This window comes from Ovis aries, chromosome 1 (genome assembly GCF_016772045.2).
Source record: "Ovis aries strain OAR_USU_Benz2616 breed Rambouillet chromosome 1, ARS-UI_Ramb_v3.0, whole genome shotgun sequence".
NCBI classification, from domain to species: Eukaryota; Metazoa; Chordata; class Mammalia; order Artiodactyla; family Bovidae; genus Ovis; species Ovis aries.
Window position 1 is genome coordinate 204,693,635 of NC_056054.1, and position 27,341 is coordinate 204,720,975.

Here is a 27,341-nt window from a genome sequence, read left to right on the forward strand (position 1 = left end):
TGATCCCCTTGCTGTCCAAGGAACTCTCAAGAGTCTTTTCCAATACCACAGTTCAAAAGCATCAATTCTTCAGCACTCAGCCTTCTTTATGGTCCCACTCTTACATCCATCCATGACTACTGGAGAAACCATAGCTTGACTATGATGTGTCTGCTTTTTAATACACTGTCTAGGTTTGTCATAGCTATTCTTCCAACGAGCAAGCATCTTTGAATTTCATGGCTGCAGTCACTGTCTGCATTGATTTTGGAGGCCAAGAAAATGAAATCTGACAGTTTCCACATTTTCCCCATCTATTTGCGATGAAATGATAGGATCGGATGCCATGATCTTCATTTTTTGAATGTTGAATTTTAAGCCAGCTTTTTCACTCTCCTCTTTCACCTTCATCAAGAGGCTCTTTAGTTCCTCTTCATTTTCTGCCATTAAAGTGGCATATCTGAGGTTATTGATATTTCTCCTAGCAATCTTGATTGCAGCTTGTGATTCATCCAGCCCAGCATTTCACGTGATGTACTCTGCATTTAAGAGTACATAATGTACATTATATCTAATAATAACTTTTAAATTGAGAGGATTTATCTTAGTTAGATATAAAACAGGGAAATATCTCTGTCCTGGTCTGATTCAAATAATTTTTTCTTTTGGTGTTTTGATTCAGGGAAATAAATTCTTGATTATCTACTTTAATGATATAGTTTTTTATAAATACCGCATTTCTAGCTCATCACACTCCGCTACTTTTAGAGAGAGCTCAGAGAAGGCAGGATCACCTCATTTGGACTTTCAGACAGACATTTGAGGGTGGAAGGAGAGGCATCATAGTGAGTGTGTGCCTTAGAACCAAAAAGATTAGACCAAAAACAAACAAAAAAATTGTCATTTGGGATTAAGTTTACACTGTTCACTCACTATGAAAAATCCAGTTGTTGTTTAGTCAATAGGTTGTGTCCAACTCTTTTGCGACCCCACAGACTGTAGCCTACCAGGCTTCTCTGCCCATGAAATTCTCCAGGCCAGAATACTGAAGTGGGTTGCCATTTCCTACTGCAGGAGGTCTTCCCGACTCAAGGATTGAACTTGAGTCTCCTGCATTGGCAGGCAGGTTCTTTACCACTGAGCCACTGCTGCTGCTGCTGCTAAGTTGCTTCAGTCGTGTCTGACTCTGCGATCCCATAGAAGGCAGCCCACCAGTCTCCCCGGTCCCTGGGATTCTCCAGGCAAGAACACTGGAGTGGGTTGCCATTTCCTTCTCCTATGTGTGAAAGCGAAAAGTGAAAGTGAAGTCACTCAGTCGTGTCCGACTCTTAGCGATCCCATGGACTGCAGCCCACCAGACTCCTCCATCCATGGGATTTTCCAGGCAAGAGTACTGGAGTGGGGTGCCATCGCCTTCTCCTACTGAGCCACTAGGGAAGCCCAAAATGCAGAGTTGAATGTAATTACCATTTCCTTTACAATGTTATAAAGATTAGGTCATCCTAAGCTTTCTTTTTCAGAACAAATCTCATGTTCTTATGTTCTCATGTTGCTGAGGCAAATGTTAAAATACATCTGAATTAGGATGGAACCCACAGATTACCAAAGATCTATACTGCAGCAAAGATACTGGCTCTCCCAAACATAATTAAAATATTAATATCTTGCCCTTATTAAGTAGTGTCATATCAAAAACAAAGAAAAGGAAGTGGAGTTCTGCTAGCTAAAAATTAATTATAAGATAAAAATATCAGAGTACTAATACCTTTAGTTCAAAGTATTTCTAACATGCTTTATGTTTATTACCTTATGCTGCTGCTGCTGCTAAGTTGCTTCAGTCGTGTCCGACTCTTTGCGACCCCACAAACAGCAGCCCACTAGGCTCCCCTGTCCCTGGGATTCTCAAGGCAAGAACCCTGGAGTGGGTTGCCATTTCCTTCTCCAGTGCATGAAAGTGAAAAGTGAAAGTGAAGTTGTTCTGTCGTGTCCGACTCTTAGCAACCCCATGGACTGCAGCCTACCAGGCTCCTCCATCCATGGGATTTTCCAGGCAAGAGTACTGGAGTGGGGTGCCATCGCCTTCTCCTACTGAGCCACTAGGGAAGCCCAAAATGCAGAGTTGAATGTAATTACCATTTCCTTTACAATGTTATAAAGATTAGGTCATCCTAAGCTTTCTTTTTCAGAACAAATCTCATGTTCTTATGTTCTCATGTTGCTGAGGCAAATGTTAAAATACATCTGAATTAGGATGGAACCCACAGATTACCAAAGATCTATACTGCAGCAAAGATACTGGCTCTCCCAAACATAATTAAAATATTAATATCTTGCCCTTATTAAGTAGTGTCATATCAAAAACAAAGAAAAGGAAGTGGAGTTCTGCTAGCTAAAAATTAATTATAAGATAAAAATATCAGAGTACTAATACCTTTAGTTCAAAGTATTTCTAACATGCTTTATGTTTATTACCTTATGCTGCTGCTGCTGCTAAGTTGCTTCAGTCGTGTCCGACTCTTTGCGACCCCACAAACAGCAGCCCACTAGGCTCCCCTGTCCCTGGGATTCTCAAGGCAAGAACCCTGGAGTGGGTTGCCATTTCCTTCTCCAGTGCATGAAAGTGAAAAGTGAAAGTGAAGTTGTTCTGTCGTGTCCGACTCTTAGCAACCCCATGGACTGCAGCCTACCAGGCTCCTCCATCCATGGGATTCTCCAGGCAAGAGTACTGGAGTGGGGTACCATTGCCTTCTCGATATTACCTTATACTGCTGCACTATTCCTTATTAACTGAATGACACCATGCTGATTGAAGCTCATAAAATTGTAGTTTTGGTAAGTGACAGATTAGCCTGACTGGCTCTTGTAAGATTGTAAACTTCAAATAAGCATGCTCTGCAATTTGACAGCTTCTTTTTAATCAAGTAATTTAACAACTCCTTTTTGTGTGTATCTGTGTTTCCCAAAGGATGATATTGGAAAATTTGGCAAGTTGTTGATGCATGGTTCTTTCAACGTTTGGACAGTTCACAAAGATCGTTATAAGATGAAGGATTTAATTCGATTCAAGCCCAGCCAGAGGCAAATCTATCTATTTGAATGGGGAATAGTGTTCTGTAAGATACAGATGGAGCCCAGTGACCAGGGCCTGTCCCCTCACTACAGCTTTAAGAAGTCTATGAAGGTAAAGGTGTCTTATTGCACTTGGGAGTCAGCACAACCCTGTGGAGAGAAATATTGTTATCTTTACTTTATAGATAAAGAAACTGAAGCTTAGAGAGGCGAGGTTAGCTAATCAGGTGCCACAAACAGAGCGAGAATCCACCCAGGTCTGATTCTAGAGTCAGGGCTTGTAATCAGTCACTAGATAGGCCCAGGGCTGGCACAGGTTGCCTTTGTACTGGGTAGAGAAAAGGGACCCTATGGCAGCCTATCTGGACAAACTAATTAAAAAGTACCCTCTTTTGTCCAGGCAGAGGATTGAAAGTCTTGGAGATTAGAGCATGGGCTGAATTTCATCTTCTCAACCATGCATCTTTTCATACAAATGTAGGCAACACCTGATCCTGGGGGTTTAGGAACCCATGTCCACACCAACCATTGCCTCTTGCTTGTATGAGAAATATTTCATAGCTATCAATCACATATACACATACATGCTCTTGTGATTAAGACTGTTAATTTATTCATAGTGCTTTTTATTTCTGTTTCATAGTGGACACTAATTCAGTTACTATTATGTAGCAATTTGTGAAATACTCAGGTATTAAAGGAGAGATCACCGTTTTGCTTAAAGTTGAAGGCTACAGCTGTGCCTGTGGAATGATATAATCTGTGTTGTCCTCTGAAATAGACAAGATAAATGACACAAGATTGTGTTTTATGTTCGTTGGGGTTGTTAACAGAAAACAGTAAAACACTTAGAAGAAAGATGGAAGAAAAGAGATCAAGGGTAGAAAGAATTGGAGTGACAGACAGGGATAATTCTTAAATTGGAAGAGATAGCATAGAGAATTTTCTTCTTTGTTTACCATAGTTGATGACACTTTCAATTCGCCAACTTGGAAGGGGGAGCAACAGAAAGTTTGAAATTGCCAACCAAAATGAACTTGAAAAATACATCCTACAGGTAATATCCATGCCTTTCCCATAGGTGTCTCTCCTCTTTCCCTATCGTGTTCCCATAACTCAGCAAGTGTTTTTTATCTCATTCTAAAAGTCACCCAGAGAATCAAAGTCCTGTCCAATTAATGTACCAGGTGATGATATTCAGTATTTTCTTATCTGTAATTGCAGGCAGCTTCAAAAGAAATCAGAGATTGTTGGTTTTCAGAAATAAGTAAATTATTGATGAAACAACAAAACAATATTAAAGGTAAGTTTACCCTTGCTGACTTCAGTCTGGGGAGTATACTGATTCCAGCTTTGTGTGGAATCAGTGTGGAGGTGTGGAGATTGGGGATATTGTTAAAGAAAATGATTTGCCTAGAAAATAACTGTGGGCACATTTTCATAGTACCTGGAAGCACCTGTGCTTGCTTTAAATTGTGTAGGGGTTTTGCAATTGTGTGTATGTCCCTTTTAGACATGATCCCACCTACCCAATTGCCCAGGCCCAATTTTCTCAATCAGAAGTCAACAATATGCAGCCCAGAGGAGGGTCCTCACCAGAACTCAGCCAGGCTGGCACTCTTATCTCAGACTTCCAGCCTCCAGAACTGTAAGAAAGAAACTTCAGTCATTTATAAGCCATCCAGGATATGGTATTTTGTTATAGCAGCCTGAATTAAGACAGCAGACCTGATGAAAATCAGTTGGCCATAGATATAAAATTCTCAGTTGACAGTCTTTTTCTTAAAGCACTTTTGTCATCCCACTATTTTGTAGCCTCCATAGTTTATAGTAAGAGTTAAGCTATTTACTTATTAAAAAATATTTGCATGATACAGGTTGCTTTTCTCTTGCTGCTTTCTAGATTCTCTCTCTCTCTCTTTTTTAATTAAAATGTCATTGACCTACAAACTATGTTTGTTCCAGGTGCACAGCTTAGTAGTTCAGTATTTCTACACACAAAATATTGCCACAATGTATGTCAAAAGGTATACTGTCTGGGAATTCACTGGCAATGCAGTGGTTAAGACTCCACACTTCTGCTGCAGGGGGCACAGGTTCAATCCTGTTCAGGGGCCTAAGATCCTGCATGCCACACAGATGGGCAAAAAAAAAAAAAAAAAAGTATATTGCCTATGTTTTCCTTCAGGAGTTTTATGGCTTCAGGTCTTACATTTAAGTCTTTCATTTATTTTGAGTTTATTTTTGTACATGGTGTGAGAAAGTAGTTAATTTTGATTCCCTTGCATGTAGCAGTCCAGTTTTCCAACACTATTTGTTGGAAAGGTTGTCTTTTCCCCAATGTATATTATTGCCTCCTTTGTCATAGATTAATTGTCTACATAAGTGTGGGTTTATTTCGGGGTTCTCTATTCTGTTCCATTGATCTGTGTGTCTGTTTTTGTACCACTACTACATTTTTTGATTACTGTATCTTTGTAGTATAGTTTGAAATCACAGCTCATGATACCATCAGCTTTGTTCTTTCTCAAGATTGTTTTGGCTATTCAGGTCTTTTGTTTCTATACAAATTTAGAATTATTTCTTTTACTTCTGTGAAAAAAATGCCATTGGTATTCTGAGAGGGATTGCATTGAATATGTAGATTGCCCTGGGGAGCATAGTCATTCTTAACAATATTGACTTCCAGTCTGTGAGCATGGTATAACTTTCTATTTGCTTATGTTGTCCTAAATTTCTTTCATCAATGTCTTATAGTTTTCTCTCCTTGGTTAGATTTATTCCTAGTATTTGATTCTTCTTGATGCAATTGCAAATTAGATTTTTTCTTGATTTCTCTTTCTGATATGTCATTGTTAGTGTATAGAAATGCTACAGATTTGTGTATATTACCTTTGTATCTTGAAACTTTATGTAACTAGTTGCTTTACCCTTGATGCTTTTAATTTTGCCATTTTAATTACAACCTATCTTAGTGTGGATATCTTTGGGTTCATCTTGTTTGGGACTCTCTGTGCTTCTGAACCTGGATGTCTGTTTCCTTCCCCAAGTTAGGGAAGTTTTAAGTTATTATGTCTCCAACTTCTCTCTCTCTTCTTCTAGAACCCGTAGAGTGCAAATGTTAATATACTTGATGCTGTCCCAGAGGTCTCTTAAACTATCCTCATTTTTTACAATTCTTTTTCTTTTCTCTGCCAGCTTGGGTGATTTCCAGTATTCTGTCTTCCAGTTTGCTGATCCATTCCTCTGTATCATCTAATCTACTGTTGATTCCTTCTAATGTATATTTAATTTTAGTTATTGTATTGTCTAGCTCTGCGTAGTTCTTTATATTTTCTAACTCTTTAAAAATTGCTCTCTATGTTCATCTATTTTTTAGCTCATTCAGCAGAGGGCATGGCAACCCACTACAGTATCCTTGTCAGGAGAATCCTCATGGACAGAGGAGCCTGGTGGGCTATGGTCCATGGAGTCACAAAGAATCGGAGACGACTGAGCAAACTAAGCACAGCACAGCACAGCATTTTATTAGCATCACCTTGAGCTCTTTATTGGGTAAATAAGTAATAATTATTGCTGAAATGGCAACCCACTCCAGTATTCTTGCCTGGAGAATCCCATGGACGGAGGAGCCTGGTGGGCTACAGTCCATGGGGTCGCAAAGAGTCGGACACGACTGAGTGACTTAACTTAATAGTTCTTCTAGGGTTTTATTCTTGTCCTTTCATTTGGAACATTTTCCTCTGTCACCTCATTTTGCCTAACTTTCTGTTTTTATTTCTATATATTCTATCAGTTATATTTCCCAATGTCAGAGATGTAGCCTTATGTAGGAGATGTTCTATGGGGCCCAACTTCTCTTTGATCACCAGAGTGACATGTTCTAGGACTGCCTCCTCTGTGAGCTGTATGGTCTTTTCTGTCATGATGAGGCTGACTACTATAAGCATACTTGTAGCGAGGGCTGGCCCCCATCCCAATTGGCTGCCAGGCTCTGCCTCTTTGAGGATGCTTCTTGCCTGCTGGCAAGCAGTACTAGGTCCTGGTGCAGTTGGCTTTGTGATTCAGGGGTTCCCAGGACTAGCGCTGGCCTATTAGTGAGTGGGTCTGAGTCTTGGGCCCTCTGGTGGATGAGGCTGGGTCCCTGAATGACTTGGGGATTCATGGGGTCTTAGGGCATCAGAACTGCTGGTGAGTGGGGCTGTTTCCCAGAACCAATCATCTAGAGGGAAGATTCCAGAATGGTACTTGCCAGCACTGGTATCCTCATGGTAGAATGAGTTCCTAAATATGGCTGCTGCCAGCACCTGTATTCCCAAGGAGTTCCTAGTTTCTTCCTACCTCTCTGGGAAGTTCTACAAGATTAGCAAGTAGTCTAACCCAGGATTCTTTCAAACTATTTCTTCTGCCCTGGATCTTAGAGCATGTAAGATTTTGTACATGCTCTTTAAGAGTAGAGTCTCTATTTTCTAGAGCCCTCTAACTCTCCCAAAAGTAATCCCCACTGGCCTTCAAAGTGTTTGACTCTGGGGGCTCATCTTCCTAGTGCAGGACTGCTGAGCTAAGGAGCTCAATGTGGCTTGTACCCCTTGCTCCTTGGGGAGAACTTCTGCTAGTGTGATTATACTCTTGTTTGTGGGTTGTCTACCGAGTGAGTATGGGTTTTAACTCTACTGCTTTTCTGCCCCTCCTATTTATCTCATTTTAGTTCCTTATTCATATCTTTAGTTGTAGATAACCTTTCCTGCTAATCTTCAGGTGTTTCTTATCAGTAGTTGCTCTATAAATAGTCATAATTTTGATGTAGTCATGAAAGGTGTGGTCTTCCTAATCTTGTGGTCTTCCTAATCTGCCATTTTAGCTATCTCTACTTTCTTTGTCTTTTGACAGTTTGATCATATTATGTATAGGTGGGGGGGTCTCTGAATTTTTATTTCTGGAGGTTTTAGATCAACTTGAATGTGTAGATTAGCATTTTTCTTTGAATTTTGGAAGTGTTTGTCCATTATTTCTTCAAGTATTAATTTTTTCAGTCCCTTTTTCTGTCCTCTGGGACTCCTGTTAGGTGTATGTTGATATGCTTGTTGGTGTCCTACAGGCTTTTAAAGCTCTGTTTATTTTTTTCATTCTTTTTCTTTCTATTCTTCAAATTGGGTAGTTTCAGTTGACCCATGTATAAGTTCTCTGATTCTTTGCCTGCTCAAATTGGCTATTGAACCACTGTAGTGAATTTTTCACTCCAGTTATTATACTTTTCAATCCAAAATATCTATTTGGTCCTTTTAAAGTATAATTTCTCTCTCTTTATATTTCTATTTGATGAGAGTTTGTTTTCATACTTTAGTTCTTTATATATGGTTTCCTTTCATTCTAAACATTTTTTTTTAAGTTGATTTAAAGTCTTGGTCTGGGAAGTGCAATATCTTGGCTTCCTCAGGGAGAGTTTCTATTGACTCCTTTTTTTCCTGTGTGTGGGTTATGTTTTCTTATTTCTCTGTATGCATCATAATTTTTCTTTGGAAAATGGACATTTAAAATGACATAATGTGGCAACTCTGGAAATCAGATTATCCTCTGTCTCCAGTGTTTGCGATTGTTGCTGTCTGTGGTTTATTTAGTGACTTTTATGAAATAATCCTATAAAATCCATATTCGTTGTCATGTGTGGTCACTGAAGTCTGGTTGGTTCATGGTTGGGCAGAAGTTTTCTTAAACACCTGAAATCAATAAACATTCTGGTCTTTGCCAAGGAATTCTGTGTGGACTTTAGAGCACAACTTTAATACTCAGTTAGACAGGTGACAATTTCCTTAGCCTTCACTTATTTTTTGTACAAAGTCTCAAAATCAGCTGAGGTGAGAGCATAACGTCTTCTAAGATTCTTCCTGAGTGTGTGCACAACCCTTGGCATGTGCACAATGGCCTTCTAGAATCTCCAGAATATTTGGAGTTTTTCAAAACCACTATGGATTCTTACGTTTTTCTTTTACTTTTTGATTATCTTATTTTTGCCCCAGCTGTTATCCAGTGTCTCAAGCAGCCAAGAAATTAAATAATCACCTCTAGATATTTTCTCAAAGGGCCCTGGGAAAAGGCTTTTCACACTGAGCAAGCTCTTGGCTGGTTAATAAAGACAGCCTTGCAAGTAGGATATTCCAAGGAACCCCCCAGACAATCAAATAATGACAGTTTTCTGGGAATGAGACTTTGAAGGGGATCCCCATTCTGCCCCCTCCTAGAGCTACCAGCTTGCTAATTTTCACCATGATTACAGGCTGTTGGTTTCCAAGGCTGCCACTAAGAAAAAGGAGTAGAATGGGACTAGGGTAACTAAAACACCACAAAACATTTGAGGAGTGAATTTTTGGAGGTTTTTTTTTAATCCCTACACCGTTTTCACAGGTGTTATTCACTGTATTCCCTTTAATCGCTAAAAATCATCTTTGAGTAGGCTTTATCCTTCACATGTGTCTTCTCAAGTGATATTGGACAGGAAAATCCAAAACTAACTTCATCCATTGAGTTCCAATATTTCTTTCAAGTAATGTTGCTAGGGTTAAGGAATGCTAGTTTCATGGGAAAAACCTATCTCCTATCATTTATACTGGCAACAGTTTTTGTTGTTTAGTGAGGAAAATTATATACACATGGAAAGATAACTTTGTCCTCAGAGACTTAGCAGTAATGAAACCATTTTACACTCTTTCTGTGTCTCCTCTGGTCGTGAGCTTGTCAGGAGGATGTGTGGGTGAATGTGCATCATAAGATGTGAAAAAAGGCAAACTAAGAAGTGCGACTGGAAAACTAGCACATCAATTTCCAGTCATGACCAAGAGACCTAAGTTCTTGATTTAAGCTGTAAGCCTCTGCCAGGAAATGTAACAAGATCATGAAGTTAATTTTAATTTATACAAAGGTAAGATGGGAGAAAGATATGATTTAAGTTTGCCTTTGAACTGTTAATAATATGCTAAATACATGTTATGGTAATGGAATATGGGTACTCTGGAGGCATAATACAGAAAGATATAACAACCCTAGTAGGCAAAGTTACTTATTTTCCCCAGAAACAAACATTCTAATTACAATATTGTTCTAGAAATCCTTACTGTCTAGATTAGTGTTTCACGAAGGGTGGTTTAGGGAAAACTTGCACTGGAATTGCTTGAAGAGCTTCAGTCAAATGCAGGTTTTCTTTATTGAGGTATAATTGACATAATAAATTGCACACATTTAAAGTATACAATTTGGTAGATGTTGACACATGTCTACACCTATAAAAGCATCACCACAATCAAGATAATGAACACCTCTTTCATCCCCCAAATTTTCCTCATGTTTCTTTTTATTACCTTTCTCTTGTACCTCTTTTATCCCTTTACAGCTCTCCAAGTGATCACTGACCTTCTATCACAATAGATTATTTTGAATTTTCTAGAATTCCATAAAGAAACATAGCATGTACTTTTTTTGGTCTAGTTTCTCCCACTTAGCATAATTATTTTGAGATACATTCATGTTTCTTTGTGCAGCAATAGTATATTCCTTTTAATTGCTGTGTAGAGCTCCATTGTTTGGATGTACCTCAGTTTACATATCCTTTTACCTCTTAATGTATATTTGGTTTCTTTCCACTTTTGAGGTGCTAACGCTGCTTTGAAGATTTGGGTACAAATCATTTTGCAGACATATGTTTTCATTGTTCTTCGGTAAATACCTAAGAGTGTAACGGTTAGGTCATATGGCAGGTGCATGTTTAACTTTTTAAAGAAATTGCTAAGCTCTTTTCTAATATGGTTATACCATCTTATACTCCCATAGCAGTGTATGAAAGTTCCACTTGCTCCATGTCTCACCAACGCTTGGTATTGTCAGTCTTTTTTCATTTTAAACCTTCTAATAGGTGTGTAGTAGCATGTTACTGAGGTTTTAAGTTGCTGTGATTAACGGTTGAGCATCTTTTTGTGTGCTTCCTTGCCATCCATATATCTTTTTTGGTGAAGTCTCTGTTCAAATCTTTTGTTCATTGTTTTCTTATTATTTAGTTTTGAGAGTTTTAAAAAAATATATTCTGGATGCAAGTCATTTATTGAATATGTAATTTACAAATATTTTCCTTCAGTATGTAGCTTAGTTTTTCATTCTCTTCAGAGTATCTGTTTAGGAGAAGAAGATTTTAATTTTTATGAAATCTAATATTTTAAAAATTAAGATCATAGTGTGGGTGTTATGTGTAATAAATATTTGTTTAAAGATAACAAAGATTCTCTCCTATGTTTTCTCCTAGATATTTCATAGTTCAAGTTTTACACTTAGGTCTCTGATCCATTCTGAGGGATTTTTATGGTATTTGCTATGAAGTGTCAATCAAAGTTCAGTTTTGTGCGCATTAATGATTGTTCTACTACCATTGTTGAAAAGACTCTTTTTCCACCAACTGACTGTTTATATATGTGCATCTATTGCTGGATGCTCTATTCTGTTTAATTGATCTAGTTTTCTATCTTGACATCAATACTTTACTATCCTAGATTTCTGTAGTTTTATAGTGTCTAAAATCAGATTGTTTGAATCTTTCAACATTGTTTTTCCTTTTTAAAGTTGTTTTGGCTATTCTATATCTTTTACATTTCTGTATATATTTTAGAATCTGTTGTCAATTTCTACAAGAAACCTTGCTGGGATTTTGATTAGAAGTGTGTAAAGTCTATAGACCAATTTGGTGATCAGTGCTATCTTAACAACAGTGAGCTTAATCTACAATCTAAATTTTAACTAGATCACCCAATTCTTCTTTGCCCCACAGAAAAACATGTTTGTTGTAAGATCTTGGTATTCATTCAGTTAATAGCTCAGAAACAAATTTAAGTCTTCCTCAAGCCCTAGTACGCTATGCTCTAGGTTGTGACAGAAACGTAAAATATAGATAAGAAGCAGAAACAGACCCTAGCAAGTAGTTTAGACTGAAAAAAGCAATCAAAATGAACTGAAACATCGGCCTCGAGGTGTGGTTCCAGCCCCTTTCATCTTCAGACAGGCAAACAGAGGGTCAGTTTCACACAACTTTCCAGCAGCAGAACCAAGTCCCCTGAGCCTGGCTCACCAAGAAAGTCTGATGAAATGTCTCTTCAAGTGATGTCAACAGCAAGGGCTCTAGGAATTCAGAGAGGCCTCTGCACCCTGTGACTGAGTGAGCAGGAGTGGGCCTTGGGCTGGTCCCTGAGAGGAGATGAGACTCCGGGTGGAACACAGACACAGGGACATCAGGCAATAGGGGAGGGAGGTTCCTCAGGCAGGTGGTCAGATCAGGAAGGTCAGGACCTCAGCCCCATCACTTGATACAGCTCTACACCCTGAAGCCTATATGCAGGTCAGGAAGCAACAGTTAGAACTGGACATGGAACAACAGACTGGTTCCAAATAGGAAAAGGAGTACGTCAAGGCTGTATACTGTCACCCTACTTATTTAACTTATATGCAGAGTACATCATGAGAAACGCTAGGCTGGAAGAAGCACAAGCTGGAATCAAGATTGCCAGGAGAAATATCAATAACCTCAGATATGCAGATGACACCACTTTTATGGCAGAAAGTGAAGAGGAACTAAAAGCCTCTTGATGAAAGTGAAAGAGGGGAGTGAAAAGGTTGGCTTAAAGCTCAACATTCAGAAAACGAAGATCATGGCATCTGGTCCCATCACTTCATGGGAAATAGATGGGGAAACAGTGGAAACAGTGTCAGACTTTATTACGGGGGGCTCCAAAATCACTGCAGATGGTGACTGCAGCCATGAAATTAAAAGACGCTTACTCCTTGGAAGGAAAGTTATGACCAACCTAGATAGCATGTTCAAATACAGAGACATTACTTTGCCAACAAAGACCCGTCTAGTCAAGGCTATGGTTTTTTCTGGTGGTCATGTATGGATGTGAGAGTTGGACTGTGAAGAAAGTTGAGTGCCGAAGAATTGATGCTTTTGAACTGTGGTGGTGGAAAAGAGTCTTGAGAGTCCCTTGGACTGCAAGGAGATCCAACCAGTCCATTCTAAAGGAGATCAGCCCTGGGATTTCTTTGGAAGGAATGATGCTAAAGCTGAAACTCCAGTAATTTGGCCACCTCATGCAAAGAGTTGACTCATTGGAAAAGACTCTGATGCTGGGAGGGATTGGGGGCAGGAGGAGAAGGGGACAACAGAGGATGAGATGGCTGGATGGCATCACCCACTCGATGGACATGAGTTTGAGTGAACTCCGGGAGTTGGTGATGGACAGGGAGGCCTGGCATGCTGTGATTCATGGGGTTGCAAAGAGTCGGACATGACTGAGCAACTGAACTGAACTGAACTGAACTGAACACCCTACAATGTGGCATCCCTACAATGCCACATCCCACCCTCTTAACTAAAGGGAATTACAGAGTCAGAGAGGCTGTGGGCTGGAAAGAGAAGAGTGTGACCCTTGCATGGGACACAGCAGCACAGGTCAAGGAGGCCAGCAGGCACCGTGGTTTGGGACAACTTCTACACATACTTCCCTTGTGGCCTGACCCCCTATAACCAGGAGGCCTTGGTACACCAAAGAAGATCAGGCTCACTGGGAAGGGGCTCTGGTCACAGATGGCTTTTGCAGGGCAGCATGGTGCCTGGTATAATGTCTCTCCCTGTCCTGGCAGGCTCCAGAGCCAAAGCAGGAAATCCAGGCTGCAGGCCCATCCTAGCACCTGGGCAACTTCCACCTGTCACATGGGTAATGAAGGTGGACCCAGGAACCTTTGAAAATCACCCAGCTGCCTCCAAGGGACCATGTTCAGTGATGACCTGGAGCCAGGCTTGAGAGGTTCCTGGGTAGAGTGGAAGTAAATGAGGTTGAGAGAGAGGGAGGTAAACCTCCAGTATCATAGGTAAACCTCCAGTATCATGCTGAGGCATTTGGCTTTAACACAAGTGTAGGTGGCGAGGGCTGCTGGAGGTTGAGACCTGGTGCTGTTCTCACAGGCTGGAACAACACCCAAATGAAGAATGCAATTCTTATCACTGTCCCAGAAACTCATGCTGTTTCCCTCACCAAGTCAGGTAATTTGGGCTCAGGTGGAAAAAATGAGCACTTAATGTGTACATTGCTTATTCCTTTATTCAGGGAACTCACTGTAGAAACCTGGATGGACCAAGAGTCTAGGCACACAGGGAATGGCAGGATGGCCAGAGAAGTGGGAGGGATGCCAGGCCCAAGTAAGCCAGGATTGCAGAAAGGTTTTCCAAATGGCTAGGAAAATAAGACCAAGACCTACACACTTTAATGCATTTTTATAGTATTCTATGTGTCTGCTGCTACTGCTATGTCACTTCAGTCATGTCCGACTCTGTGCGACCCCATAGACGGCAGCCCACCAGGCTCCCCCGTCCCTGGGATTCTCAAGGCAAGAACACTGGAGTGGGTTGCCATTTCCTTCTCTAATGCATGAAAGTGAAAAGTGAAAGTGAAGTTGTTCAGTCGTATCCCACTCTTAGCGACCCCATGGACTGCAGCCTACAAGGCTCCTCCATCCACAGGATTTTCCAGGCAAGAGTACTGGAGTGGGTTGCTTTTGCCTTCTCCATTCTATGTGTCTACATGTGTATAAAATTAACATGTAAAATCTATTCAAACTGGCTTATGTTTGAGAGTTTAAAAGTGAAAGTGTTAGTAGCTCAGTCACATCTGACTCTTTGTGACCCCATGGACTGTAGCCCAGCAGCCTCCTCTGTCCATGAAATGCTCCAGGCAAGAGTATTGGAGTGGGTTGCCATTTCCTACTCCAGGGATCTACCCAACCCAGTAATGGAACCGTCGTCTCCTGCTTTGCAGGTGGATTCTTTATCAGTTCAGCTACCAGGGAAGTTATGTTTGAGAGTGCTAGGTTTTTTTTTAATTTTATACCAAGGAAGTCTACAGTTTGAAGCAAGCACTAGGTGTGCACTCCTTTTTTAAGAGGTGCCCAGTGTTGCAGATAGTTTCTATTGATTCTAAATAATTATGTGTGTTCAGTCACAAAGTCATGTCTGACTCTGCAACCCCAGAACTGCAGCATGCCAGGCTTCCCTGTCCTTCATGCTCTCTCAGAGTTTGCTCAAACTCATATCCATTGAGTCAGTGAAGCCATCCAACCATCTCATCGTCTGCCACTCCCCATCTACATAACTGCTTTCATTGATTTTGTTCATCACTTAGCGTATTACAAGGGATTTCCAATTAAGTTTTAATTAAGTTTAACTTTTCTAATTAAAAAATATTAGCTCCCTGGCCCCACTGCCAGCCTCCAGCATCTTTCCCAATACTAGGTTGCTGAGTTGCAGTTGAGTCATACCTACCATTTTGAAACCTACTGTAAATGCTTTTGCCTCTGGCGGTTTTCTCTAACTTTTCTATGGCCTCCAATTCTACTCCTAGTGTCACCTGGCTGCCCTGCCTCCTGCTTCACTGACTAGGCAAGTGTACCCTCTGATGTTAATTCATTCAGCTTCTCTCTTTCTACCCGGAACTCTCCTGATCATCGTCCTTCCTCTTTGCATTCCTCCTTGTCCGGAGGAGGATACACTCATACTTCTTTCAGGGTTCAGTTCTTTCTGGTGCTCCTTACCCATCTATTCTTGCCCACTTAGAAACTCTCCATCTCTAATTCCTCTCCCTGTTCCAAGGCACTCAGGAGGTACCCAATAAACACTTGCTGAATAATCCCATAGCCTGGGATCCAGTTCAGGTACAGCCTGCTTAGTAGAGGCTCCCCTAAAATAAAGATAGATGGTAGTGACGGGAAGGGGTGAGGGCTCTGGTGGACAGCCGAGTCTCTTTCCCTCCTCTCTGTACTCACTCCCTTAAGGAGTACCCCTATCACAGTATTGAATGTGCTGTATTATAATTTTATGATGTGTTTAACTTTTTCTCCTCACTAGACCATGAATTTTCTCTAGGGCACAGAGGTTGCCTTATTAGTTTAAGTTTTCCCCAGGCTTCATATTATACAAGAACCTGGCACTCAGGTAGAGGCTCAGTAAATGTTTAGTGAATAAATGAAAGAACTGACTGAATAATCACATCAGGCTAGCAAACCACTCTGTAAGAAGAGCTAGGAGGTGATAAGCTTTAGCTCATCTCCTCACCTCTCCCATTTCAAGATTTGCAGCCAGTTAGGTGTTAACTATGTAATCTGGCAGGTGGAATCCCTTTAACATTCCTTTGTTAAATGTCATCCAGAGATCTGGGGCAAGACTTAGACCACAGGTTGAGGAGGAATAGAAAGCAGGTCCATAAAGCTTTAGCTGGGGAAAATCTGGTGTGAGCCAATACCACTCCTGCCGTAGAGAACCAGTGTAGGGAGCTCACATGTTTTTCTCTAAAGCAAAGGCAATGAAGTGGAATTTGTACCCTGGATTGAAAATATGGAAAGAGCTACCAGTAGCAAGGAAGACTTAGTCTCCAGCACATGTAGGATTCAAGATAAGATCCAATGGTAGAGTGGAGCATGAAATCAGTAGGGGTGACGCCAGCTGCTTAGAAGCTGAGGAAGATAGTACCCAAGAAGAAAGGTATAAAATCAACTTCCTGTTATTCATTTGCATAGATCCAGTTAGGCCACAATGAAAATGAGGGCAAATATTTCACATTGAGAAGTAATTTCCTCATTGGAAGAGCTGTCCTCTTAAGGAAATGGTTGTAGGCTAAGAGCATTGCCAGCATGCCACTGCTTTGGAAGAAAGACACCGAATGGGGGTGCTGTACTTTTTGCTCTATCCGGGATTTATGGATTTCACCTCCTCCCAAAGCTTTCCCTGAAAAGGTTAGGAACACTCGATCAGTCAGTTTTCTGGTAGGCAGAAATGAGCATGGGGTCAAAAAGAAACAAATGTGGAGGCATTTTTATATTTTGCATTTTAATGGCACGATAGATTGTGTGTTTTGGGGACCTGAATGTGCTATTTTTATTGTCATTTTTTCTATCCTTGACTATTTAAAGATAATCTTTCCCAAAATGCCTTCTTCATGCTTTTTCTACTGCCTATAATCGAAGTATTAGGAATTTAGTATTTGAGATTTTGGTTTTAGATTATCATGTGATTAGTTTGGTGGCACATGAGGGTGCCTTCAGGCATATACTTTATTTGGAAAAGGCCTCTAAAAGGAGTTTTAGTTCAAAATACATTTATTGAGCACCTATAAATTACAAAAAGCCATTAACAAAACATGTACAGCCCACTCCTACTCCAGAACAAGGCTAACTAGTGTATATTTCTTATTCAGACTTCTAGAGCCTTGGATGCTAATAAGCATGAAATGGCAAGTTAACAGGAAGATAGCCACATAATTAAGAAATTGAATATTCCATTTTGGTTAACAAATATTAATGGCAATGGCATTTAATTAGGCAGTCCTTCTCAATTAGGGTGTATATGTGTGTTATAAAATTTTATATTTGAAAAATGAAAAATGACATATTTTCTTATTAGTACAGATCAGAAAAAGTAAGGCTTGAGAAAAATTATGGCTGATGAGAGTTCATAGAATATAATCCCTAAGTTTTCTTTGTATGGTAAGGCCTGTCCCTCCATGTTACAGACTCTCTAGAAGGTATGAAATTTTTGTTTTTCTTTACTGTGGAGACTTTGTATTAACTTACGGGGAAAAAAAGCATTTTTAAGAAAAGATAAAACCAGATTTTCATCTCCTAAATAATTGGCTTTATCCTCCAATACTATCTCTGATCAAGTCATATCTTGGCTGCCCCTTAACCAGTGACTCCAGTTTATCAAGTACCGTTAGAAAATTGAGTTTATCTATTTTGTCTAGTCATAAAGTATGTTTTGTTCTTGAGGTGTTTCATGTTCAAGAATCTCTTGAAGAAAACAAAAGATCCTTTGCTTGAGGACAGACAAGTCAATATTGGTACAATCTACAAATGAACAGATATGAGTCTGTTAATAAAGTTATAACTCCTCCTTTATCCAAAGCATAAAGATGCAAATTGTCCAGGTGCCTTTCTTTGCTTCCTTCTGTCTCTGTCCAGGTGGTTGAGGTCAACAGACCCAAAGACATGAAGTAAGCAGAAGAGCTGACATTTAGTGAAGGGTGTTCCAGTCTAGGCTTGGTTGTAGACTGTGTCCATATATATTTGCGTATATCTGTATGTGTGCACACACGCATGCACACACCTTAAATGCCAGGAAAGCAGGCTGGTTTCAGGAGGCAGAAAGATATAATGGTAATAACTCTTAGGTTGACATGACCTTTGGTGACTTTCTTACTAGCTAAGTTCACAAAAACTTGTTAGCTCTTCAAACGATTGGCTGTTGCAGCAAAAAAACTGAGAGTTACACGGTAAACGTAGTATAGGACACTAATGCGGTGAGGACGTGGAGCAATAGGGACTGTCGTTTGTTGCTGATGAGAATACAAAATAGTACAAAGAGTTGGGCGGATTTTCACAAAGTTAAAATAATCTTACCATGCGGTCTAGTAATCATACTGCTTGGTACTTACCTAAATATTTACCAAACTATGGTACACCCATACAATGGGATATTATTCATCAGCAAAAGGAAATGAGCCTTCAAGCCTTAAAATGATATGGAGGAAACAAATGCATATTGTTAAGTGAAAGAAGCCACTCTGAGAAGGTTATATACTTTATGATTCCAACTATATGACATTCTGGAAAAGAGGAAATGAGAGACAATGAAAAGATCAGCAGTCACCAGGGGTTCAGTGTAGGGGGTGGGCAATGAGTAGGTAGAATGCAGGAGATTTTTAGGGTACTGACAGTGTTCTATATGATATAATGGTGGCTGCGTGGTGTTACTCATCTGTCAAAACCCACAGAAGGTACAACACAGAGTAAACCCCAATGTAAGCTATGGACTTTAGTTAGTAATAGTGTATCAATACTTGTTTATCGATTGTAATGAACGTACTGCACTAACACAAGATGTAAATAATAGGAGAAACTGTGGGGAGAGAATGGTGAAGGGTCACATGGAAACACTCTGTACTTTCTGTTCAGTTTCTCCATAAGCTTACACCTGCTCTAAAAATAAAACCTACTATTTTTTTTTAATTTTTATTTTTACTTTATTTTACTTTACAATACCGTATTGGTTTTGCCATACATTGACATGAATCCACCACGGGTGTACATGAGTTCCCAATCCTGAACCCCTCTCCCACCTCCCACCCCATATCATCTCTCTGGATCATCCCCGTGCACCAGCCCCAAGCATCCTGTATCCTGTATCGAACATAGACTGGTGATTCATTTCTCACATGATAGTATACATGTTTCAGTGCCATTCTCCCAAATCATCCCACCCTCTCCCTCTCCCACAGAGTCCAAAAGTCCTTTCTATACATCTGTGTCTCTTTTGCTGTCTCGCATACAGGGTTATCATTACTATCTTTCTAAATTCCATATATATGTGTTAGTATACTGTATTGGTGTTTTTCTTTCTGGCTTACTTCACTCTGTATAATAGGCTCCAGTTTCATCCATCTCATCAGAACTGATTCAAATGTATTCTTTTTAATGTCTGAGTAATACTCCATTGTGTATATGTACCACAGCTTTCTTATCCATTCATCTGCTGATGGACATCTAGGTTGTTTCCATGTCCTGGCTATTATAAACAGTGCTGCGATGAACATTGGGGAACCTGTGTCTCTTTCAGTTCTGGTTTCCTCGGTGTGTATGCCCAGCAGTGGGATTGCTGGGTCATATGGCAGTTCTATTTGCAATTTTTAAGGAATCTCCACACTGTTCTCCATAGTGGCTGTACTAGTTTGCACTCCCACCAGCAGTGTAGGAGGGTTCCCTTTCTCCACACCCTCTCCAGCATTTATTGCTTGCAGACTTTTAGATCGCAGCCATTCTGACTGGTGTGAAATGGTACCTCATTGTGGTCTTGATTTGCATTTATCTGATAATGAGTGATGTTGAGCATCTTTTCATGTGTTTGTTAGCCATCCATATGTCTTCTTTGGAGAAATGTCTATTTAGTTGGAACTGGAGGAATCAACCTGCCTGACTTCAGGCTCTACTACAAAGCCACAGTCATCAAGACAGTATGGTACTGGCACAAAGACAGAAATATAGATCAATGGAACAAAATAGAAAGCCCAGAGATAAATCCACACACCTATGGACACCTTATCTTCGACAAAGGAGGCAAGAATATACAATGGAGTAAAGACAATCTCTTTAACAAGTGGTGCTGGGAAAACTGGTCAACCACTTGTAAAAGAATGAAACTAGATCACTTTCTAACACTGCACACAAAAATAAACTCAAAATGGATTAAAGATCTAAATGTAAGACCAGAAACTATAAAACTCCTAGAGGAGAACATAGGCAAAACACTCTCCGACATAAATCACAGCAGGATCCTCTATGATCCACCTCCCAGAATACTGGAAATAAAAGCAAAAATAAACAAATGGGATCTAATTAAAAGCTTCTGCACAACAAAGGAAACTATAAGCAAGGTGAAAAGACAGCCTTCTGAGTGGGAGAAAATAATAGCAAATGAAGCAACTGACAAACAAATAATCTCAAAAATATACAAGCAACTTATGCAGCTCAAGTCCAGAAAAATAAACAACCCAATCAAAAAATGGGCCAAAGAAACCTACTATTTTTTAAATTTAAAAAACCCACACACCGTAGTATAGTAGAGGCTGTTGAGACCTCATCCTGATCCTTTTTGTTAGTCAGTTGGGATCTTCAACTGACCAGAGCCATCCATCCATCCAAGAAATAAGTGACAGCTTACAGCCTCTCTCTAGGGCAGCTTTTCTGGCTGATTCAGGGCACAAAAGCTAGCCCTTCTCCCTCGAGATGGGACACCTGTGGTGCCATCCATGCCCCAGAATTCTGGGTGACCAGGCTGATGCTAGATCTTGGCTGAACCCTCATCTGCACTGGCTTCTTCCTTGCTCTATCTTCGGCCCTCAGTGCCTTACACATTTCAGCTGAATGCCCTATCTCCTCAACTCATTTGCACAATCTGCTTCTGGGAAACCTGACCTAAGATAGTACCAGGAGCAGTCCTAGAAAGGATGGGGACTCTGGTGTTGGGTCACTGCTGGCCAGCTGGCAATGACACATCACTGCAGTAGGTGGAATGTTGGGAATCCTGGACACTAGCCTGTGTAGCTGTTCAACTGCTAAGACCTTCCCCGGTGGTGAACTGGGATCAGGCACAGGCAGACAGGGATGCATCAGCAAGTGCAGTGTCTCTAGCATTTGAGAGGTTTGGGGAAGATATTAACTATCAGGAATGTGGAACTGGGAGGGTACTGCTAAGCACCACTGGTGCATTGAAGAGAGCGAAGACAGTGGCAGACTCAGAGTAATCGCCAATTTAAAGCACAGTGTGTGAATCAGAAGGCCTCCTTTCCAGTGTTCAGCCCCTCATCTCCTACAACAGAGGGCATACTTGAGAGAAGGATGAATTCTCAGCCTAGGCAAGTCTGCTGCCTGATTATTTGGGGTCCCTAGTGCCAACAGATGAAGCAGGCAAATTGGGCCCTGATAAGGAAGATGTGCAACCGAAAAGCTGGAGAATATCTGGGTGCATGCCCTTGTTCGCCTGGACTGGCAGAAGTGTGCCATTCCCCCTTGATGGAGAATCAGCCCTTCTCCTCCCTGCAAGATTATGCAGAAGTCTCAGATAAGACATAGAGTAAGTCCCCTAATATGAACAGGTTCCATTCTAAGAGTGTGTTATATCCAATTTGTTCATAAGTCCAACAAAGTCAGTCTAGATACCAAACTAACACAATCAGCTATATAATACTGTCCTATAATAGGTTTATAGTACTTTATATACAAATAATACATAAGAAACAAACATACAAAAAGTAAACCTTAGTACCTTGAAAAGTACAGTACAACAGTTGGCATACAGGGGCTGGCTTTGAGTCAGTAAGAGTCACTGTGAAGAAGAGTCACTGACTGGAAAGGGGAGAGGAGGTAGGAGATGGTAGAGCTGAAGGATCGTCAGCCATAGGAAATGGAAGGCAGACTGCAATTTCACTCATGCCTGACTGATGGCACAAGTTCTAGTTCCTTGCTGGATTCAATTCGATCTACCCTCTTCAAAGAACAATCCAGTGATATCTGGATAGTAGCTTCATCATAGATGACACAGTAACACTAGACTGCATTCTGAATGGCTGCTGCAATCTTCATGTACCATTCTAGGTTTGGATCCTGTGTCTTAAAAATTAACAGTGCCTCCTCAACTAAAGAAAATCCCCTTGCCATTTCCTGCAATGTGAATCTCTTTGGTTCTTCAGTTACTTCTTCTTTCTCCTGTCTCTCTACTCTTGCAATTACTTTCACTTTTGTGTCCATCGTTATCGCTTGGCGCTTCTTAGCAGTACCAGCTACATGACCCCTGCTTTTACACTTGCTTCCAGACATCCTGGGCTTGAAATAAAGATACTGCCCTACTGTACTCTACACAGTATTGTACAGTGAAGTACACAAAGGCACAATTACCTTCAGAGGCTACACACATGCAACAGTGTACGCCAGACACATGAACTAACTTACATGGTTGGACATGTGAATGCATGTTCACATCTTTGAAAGTTCTCAACTTGAAGATTCATGTGTAGGGGACTTACTGTGCAAGACAGTGCTTGCCCTCCTCAGGATACATCCCCATCACCCTTCCCCCAACCCCTTCTTGGAGGATAACTAGCATCAGATTACATGATCTGACTGGGGAAGAGGCACATACATATATGGATGTGAGCTCGAAATGTGAGGATCTTTGTGCCATGCTTTAACAACTCCAGAGAACACCCATTGCAGAGAAGTTACCAAAGAACCAAGCTGACTGGATGGCTTAGCCAGGAGGTGTCAGCCAGCTTCTTCCTTGGCACCCCAGTACCTGCACAATGGGCTCATGAATGGAGAAGTCTTGGCAGTGGATGGAAGGCTGTGCATGGTCCTAGCAGCATGGGCTCCTATCATCAAGACCAGTCTAGCTGCTGCCAGTGTTGACTGCCAGCAGAGACCCATGCTGAGCCCTTGAGGAGAACAGGTGATTTCATCAGGCCCTCCAAGCTGGAGAGTACAGTGATTCACTGTGAGTGGGGTTGACACCTGCTTCCGTCCTACTTTCTGTGCGTCAGTTTGCAACACCGAGAACAGAACACTGCTTTGATTGAGAGACTCATTCTGGCAAAAGAGGAACAGCCACGGGCATGTGACCACAGGACCAGCCCACTGAGCCTACCACATGTTCAGATGCTGCTGACCTAAGAGAGCCTCTTGAAGGCACCTGTGAGCAGCAGTTTGAACATGAGACTGAGGGGTTGGTGTGCTAACCTCAGGATGCAGCATATACCTTAAACCAACGGCCACTTTATGGCACCAGGACGCCAGGAGGCAGAATATATGGATACGGGAGCCAAGAGGTTGAGTGAGTTGTGACCTTATTCATTGTCACACCTAAAGTGACCCACACGGGGAATTGTCCTCCCATTCCTTCTACTCAGCCTCAGTGGGTCTGAAGGTCTTGATTCCCACGGGGGACATTTCCACCAGTGGACATAGTAAGAGTCCTAGTTAAACCTATGTCTGCTGCCGGCTGCTGAAGTCGTCCTTACGTTGTACCCTTAAGTCATTATCTCCCTCCCACTCATTCTACATCCCTTTCCCTCTCACCTGGCACTTCGCTGGTGGCATACATAGTGGGGGTCCCAGACTCTTGTCTGGCTTCTGCCCTTTTACTTGCCCATTTACAGTGACAGTGGGGCAGGGAAGTCCTGGGACATGTCCCTGTGGATGACAGGAGCACCAGATGTGTTCCTCTCTGCCTCTGTTAGGTAGCAGGCTGACCGCCTCCTGATGATCAGGATCAAGGACTTCCTGGAGTGTGACAACTCTTTCCTTTGTCTGGTGGGCTTTATGTTTTATTCTTATGGGAAAACTCTCACTAAATCTCTGATTAAATGGGCAAGGCTTCAGCTAAGCCCAACTAAACACCTCAGAAGGCAGCTGGTTGCTGAGCTAGGTGAGAGTTTCCCAATTGAAACTTTCAGAGTTTCCCTGAAAGTCTAAGGCAGCAGGATCAGGCTGCTCTAGAAACTGGCAGGGATTCTGACAACAGACTTTGTTGCTGTTCAGTCACTCAGTCGTGTCCAACTCTGCAACTCCATGGGCTGCAGCATGCCAGGCTTCCCTGTCCTTCACCGTCTCTTGGAGTTTGCTCAAACTCATGTCCACAACAATATATGCACTAAAAAAAAATAATAAAGAGTACTGTGAGAATATGTGGAAGCTGAAAGCAACTGAATGCTTCTAAGTGATTCCCTTCCTCTTGGCCAGAGTTCAGTTAGTTCAGTCGCTCAGTCGTGTCCGACTGAAACCCCATGGACTGCAGCACCCCAGGCTTCCCTGTCCATTACCAACTCCCAGAGCCTACTCAAACTCATGTCCATCGAGTCGGTGATGCCATCCAACCATCTCATCCTCTGTCATCCCCTTCTTTTCTTGCCTTCAATCTTTCCCAGCACCAGGGTCTTTTCCAATGAGTCAGTTCTTTGCATCAGATGGCCAAAGTATTGCAGCTTCAGCTTCAGCATCAGTCTTTTCAATGAATATTCTGGACTGATTTCCTTCAGGATTGACTGGTTGGATCTCCTTGCAGTCCAAGGGACTCTCAAGAGTCTTCTCCAACACCACAGTTCAAAAGCATCAATTCTTCAGCACTCATCTTTCTTCACAGTCCAACTCTCACATCCATACATGACTACTGGAAAAACCATAGCTTTGATTTGATGGACCTTAGTTGACAAAGTAATATTTCTGCTTTTTAATATGTTGTCTAGGTTTTCATAGCTTTTCTTCCAAGGAGCAAGCGTCTTTTAATTTCATGGCTGCAGTCACCATCTGCAGTGATTTTGGAGCCCAAGAAAATTAAATCTGTCACTGTTTCATTGTTGCCCCATCTATTTGCCATGAAGTGCTGGCACCAGATGCCATGGTCTTAATTTTTTGAATCTTGAGTTTTAACCCAGCTTTTTTTTTTTTAACCCAGCTTTTTCACTCTTCTGTTTCACTTTCATCAAGAGACTCTTCAGTTCCTCTTCACTTTCTGCCATAAGGTTGGTGTCATATGCATATCTGACATTATTGATATTTCTCCCAGCAATCTTGATTCCAGCTTGTGCTTCCTCCAGTGTGGCATTTCACATTGATGTACTCTGCATATAAATTAAATAAGCAGGGTGACAATATACAACCTTGACATACTCCTTTCTCAATTTGGAACCAATTCATTGTTCCATGTCCCGTTCTAACTGTTGTTTCTTAACCTGCATATAGATTTCTTAGGAGGTAGGTAAGGTGGTCTGGTATTCCCATTTCTTTAAGAATTTTCCACAGTTTGTTGTGATCCACACAGTCAAAGACTTTGGTATAGTCAATAAAGCAGAAGTAGATGTTTTTCTGGAATTCTCTTGCTTTTTCTATGATTCAACAGATGTTGACAATTTGATCTCTGGTTCCTCTGCCTTTTCTAAATCTACCTTGAACATCTGGAATTTCTCAGTTCACATGCTGTTGAAGTCTTGCATGGAGAATTTTGAGCATTACTTTGCTAGTGTGTGAGATGAGGGCAATTTTGCAGTAGTTTGAGCATTCTTTGGCATTGCCTTTCTTTGGGATTGGAATGAAAACCTGGCCAGAGACAGGTATGCAAAGGAAAGGGACACTTCAGATAGAGACCGCATTGTAGATGTCCAAGTTTATACTCTGGGGCACCAAGCAAAAGATCTTAATCCAACCTAGTACCAGTGCAAGCACCCTGGAGATCTCACTTGTCATGAGCTCTGGAGAGCTATTGGGATGAACTAGGCAGAACAAGACCCCACTGGTTGACTCCGAGAAGGCAGAGAAAGAGCACGTTATCAACACTGCACATAGGGGTCCCAGCACTGAGGACTAATAGACTTCAGCTCCTTCTCTTTGTATGAATTATTTAACTTATTTGTGCTTACATTGTTCTCATCCATTATGTTACAAAATGGAAATGATACTGTATGGTCTTGTGAGAATTAGATGAAGTTCTTAGGCAGGTGCCTAGAATGCTGTTAGCATATTAAATAACAATTAGTTACCTACATTTGTTCCTTCAGGGAAGGGAAGGAAAGCTCCGGGGCATACGTATTGTTTTAAGGTAGCTCTCTACACCCCAACCCCCAAGTGAAAATGATATACTTTAACTTATATGACAGAGATAGTTATTTTACAGGAATAGAGGAATAAAGGAAACTCCAGTTAAAAAAAAAAGTTACCCCTTTGGAGCCCATGGAGTAAGAGCCACCCCTAACTAGCAGGATCTACAGTTGTCCCTTTATGCCACCTAGTGGACAGCAAGGGGAAAGCCCTAATTTTATCTTCAAAGTCTATAGTTAACCAAAAACATGTATTTTTTTTTTTTTTTTTTTTACTTTTTATTTTGTATTGGGGTGAAATTAATGGGCTTCCCGGGTGGTGCTAGTGGTAAAGAACCTGCCTGCCAATGCGGGAGACATGAGACGCAGGTTTGATCCCTGGTCAGGAAGATCCCCTGGAGGACGGTGTAACCACCCACTCCAGTATTCTTGCCTGGAGAATCCATCCCACGGACAGGGGAGCCTGGAGGGCTATAGCCCATAGGGTCGCAAAGAGTTGGACATGACTGAACTGGCTTAGGATGCATGCACAGCCGATTAACAATGTTGTGATAGTTCCAGAAGAACAGTGAAGGGACTCAGCCATACATATACATGTATCTGAAGAGGACAGTTTAAACTCACTAATGGGCTCACTTGTTAGTAAATTTCATTTTTTATGCAAAATAAAAGATCAGGACTTTAAAAACTAGGTGCTAAAACTAAACTCCCTAGATATTTTAGGATTTATGTGGCATGTGCTATAAAGATCATTCACTGAAGGAAAAGAAAATACACCCATCCTTATCAGCATGAATTTTCATGACCCACCTTTCTTTTCTCACTGTCCTTCTCCACCAACACTCTTTATGCTCATTCTGTACGTGGACTGGGAGTGTCCCAGACTCTGGGTTAAACCTTCCCAACACACTGCTGGACCTGGGCTGGTACCAGGGTCATTCTGTTCATTTTCCAAGATTACAACTATCACTTGAAATTTTGCTGTACTCAAACTAAATATTTGTCAAGGGTCTGTGTGTTTGGTTTGGTTTTTCTTCTGTGTGTGTGTGTGTGTCTGTATGTGTGCTCCTGCACACATGC

The 27,341-nt window shown here is 41.2% G+C and overlaps 1 protein-coding gene across 7 annotated transcripts in view; it reads left to right on the plus strand.

The window, feature by feature from the left end:
* The window catches only part of MCF2L2 (MCF.2 cell line derived transforming sequence-like 2), a 288,114-nt gene that overhangs the window by 248,921 nt on the left and 11,852 nt on the right, over positions 1-27,341 (plus strand). For 4 of the 7 annotated variants that reach the window (XM_042233901.2, XM_060419927.1, XM_042233909.2 and 1 more), the window contains 3 exons: positions 2,945-3,160; positions 4,013-4,105; positions 4,273-4,351. In XM_042233901.2, coding sequence (XP_042089835.1) covers positions 2,945-3,160; positions 4,013-4,105; positions 4,273-4,351 — 388 coding nt within the window. Of the gene's footprint in view, positions 1-2,944; positions 3,161-4,012; positions 4,106-4,272; positions 5,052-6,427; positions 8,802-14,971; positions 14,996-16,422; positions 16,509-19,769; positions 19,782-27,341 lie in introns of those variants that run through there. The other 3 variants (XM_027957913.3, XM_060419931.1, XM_060419925.1) reach the window with 3 other exon arrangements.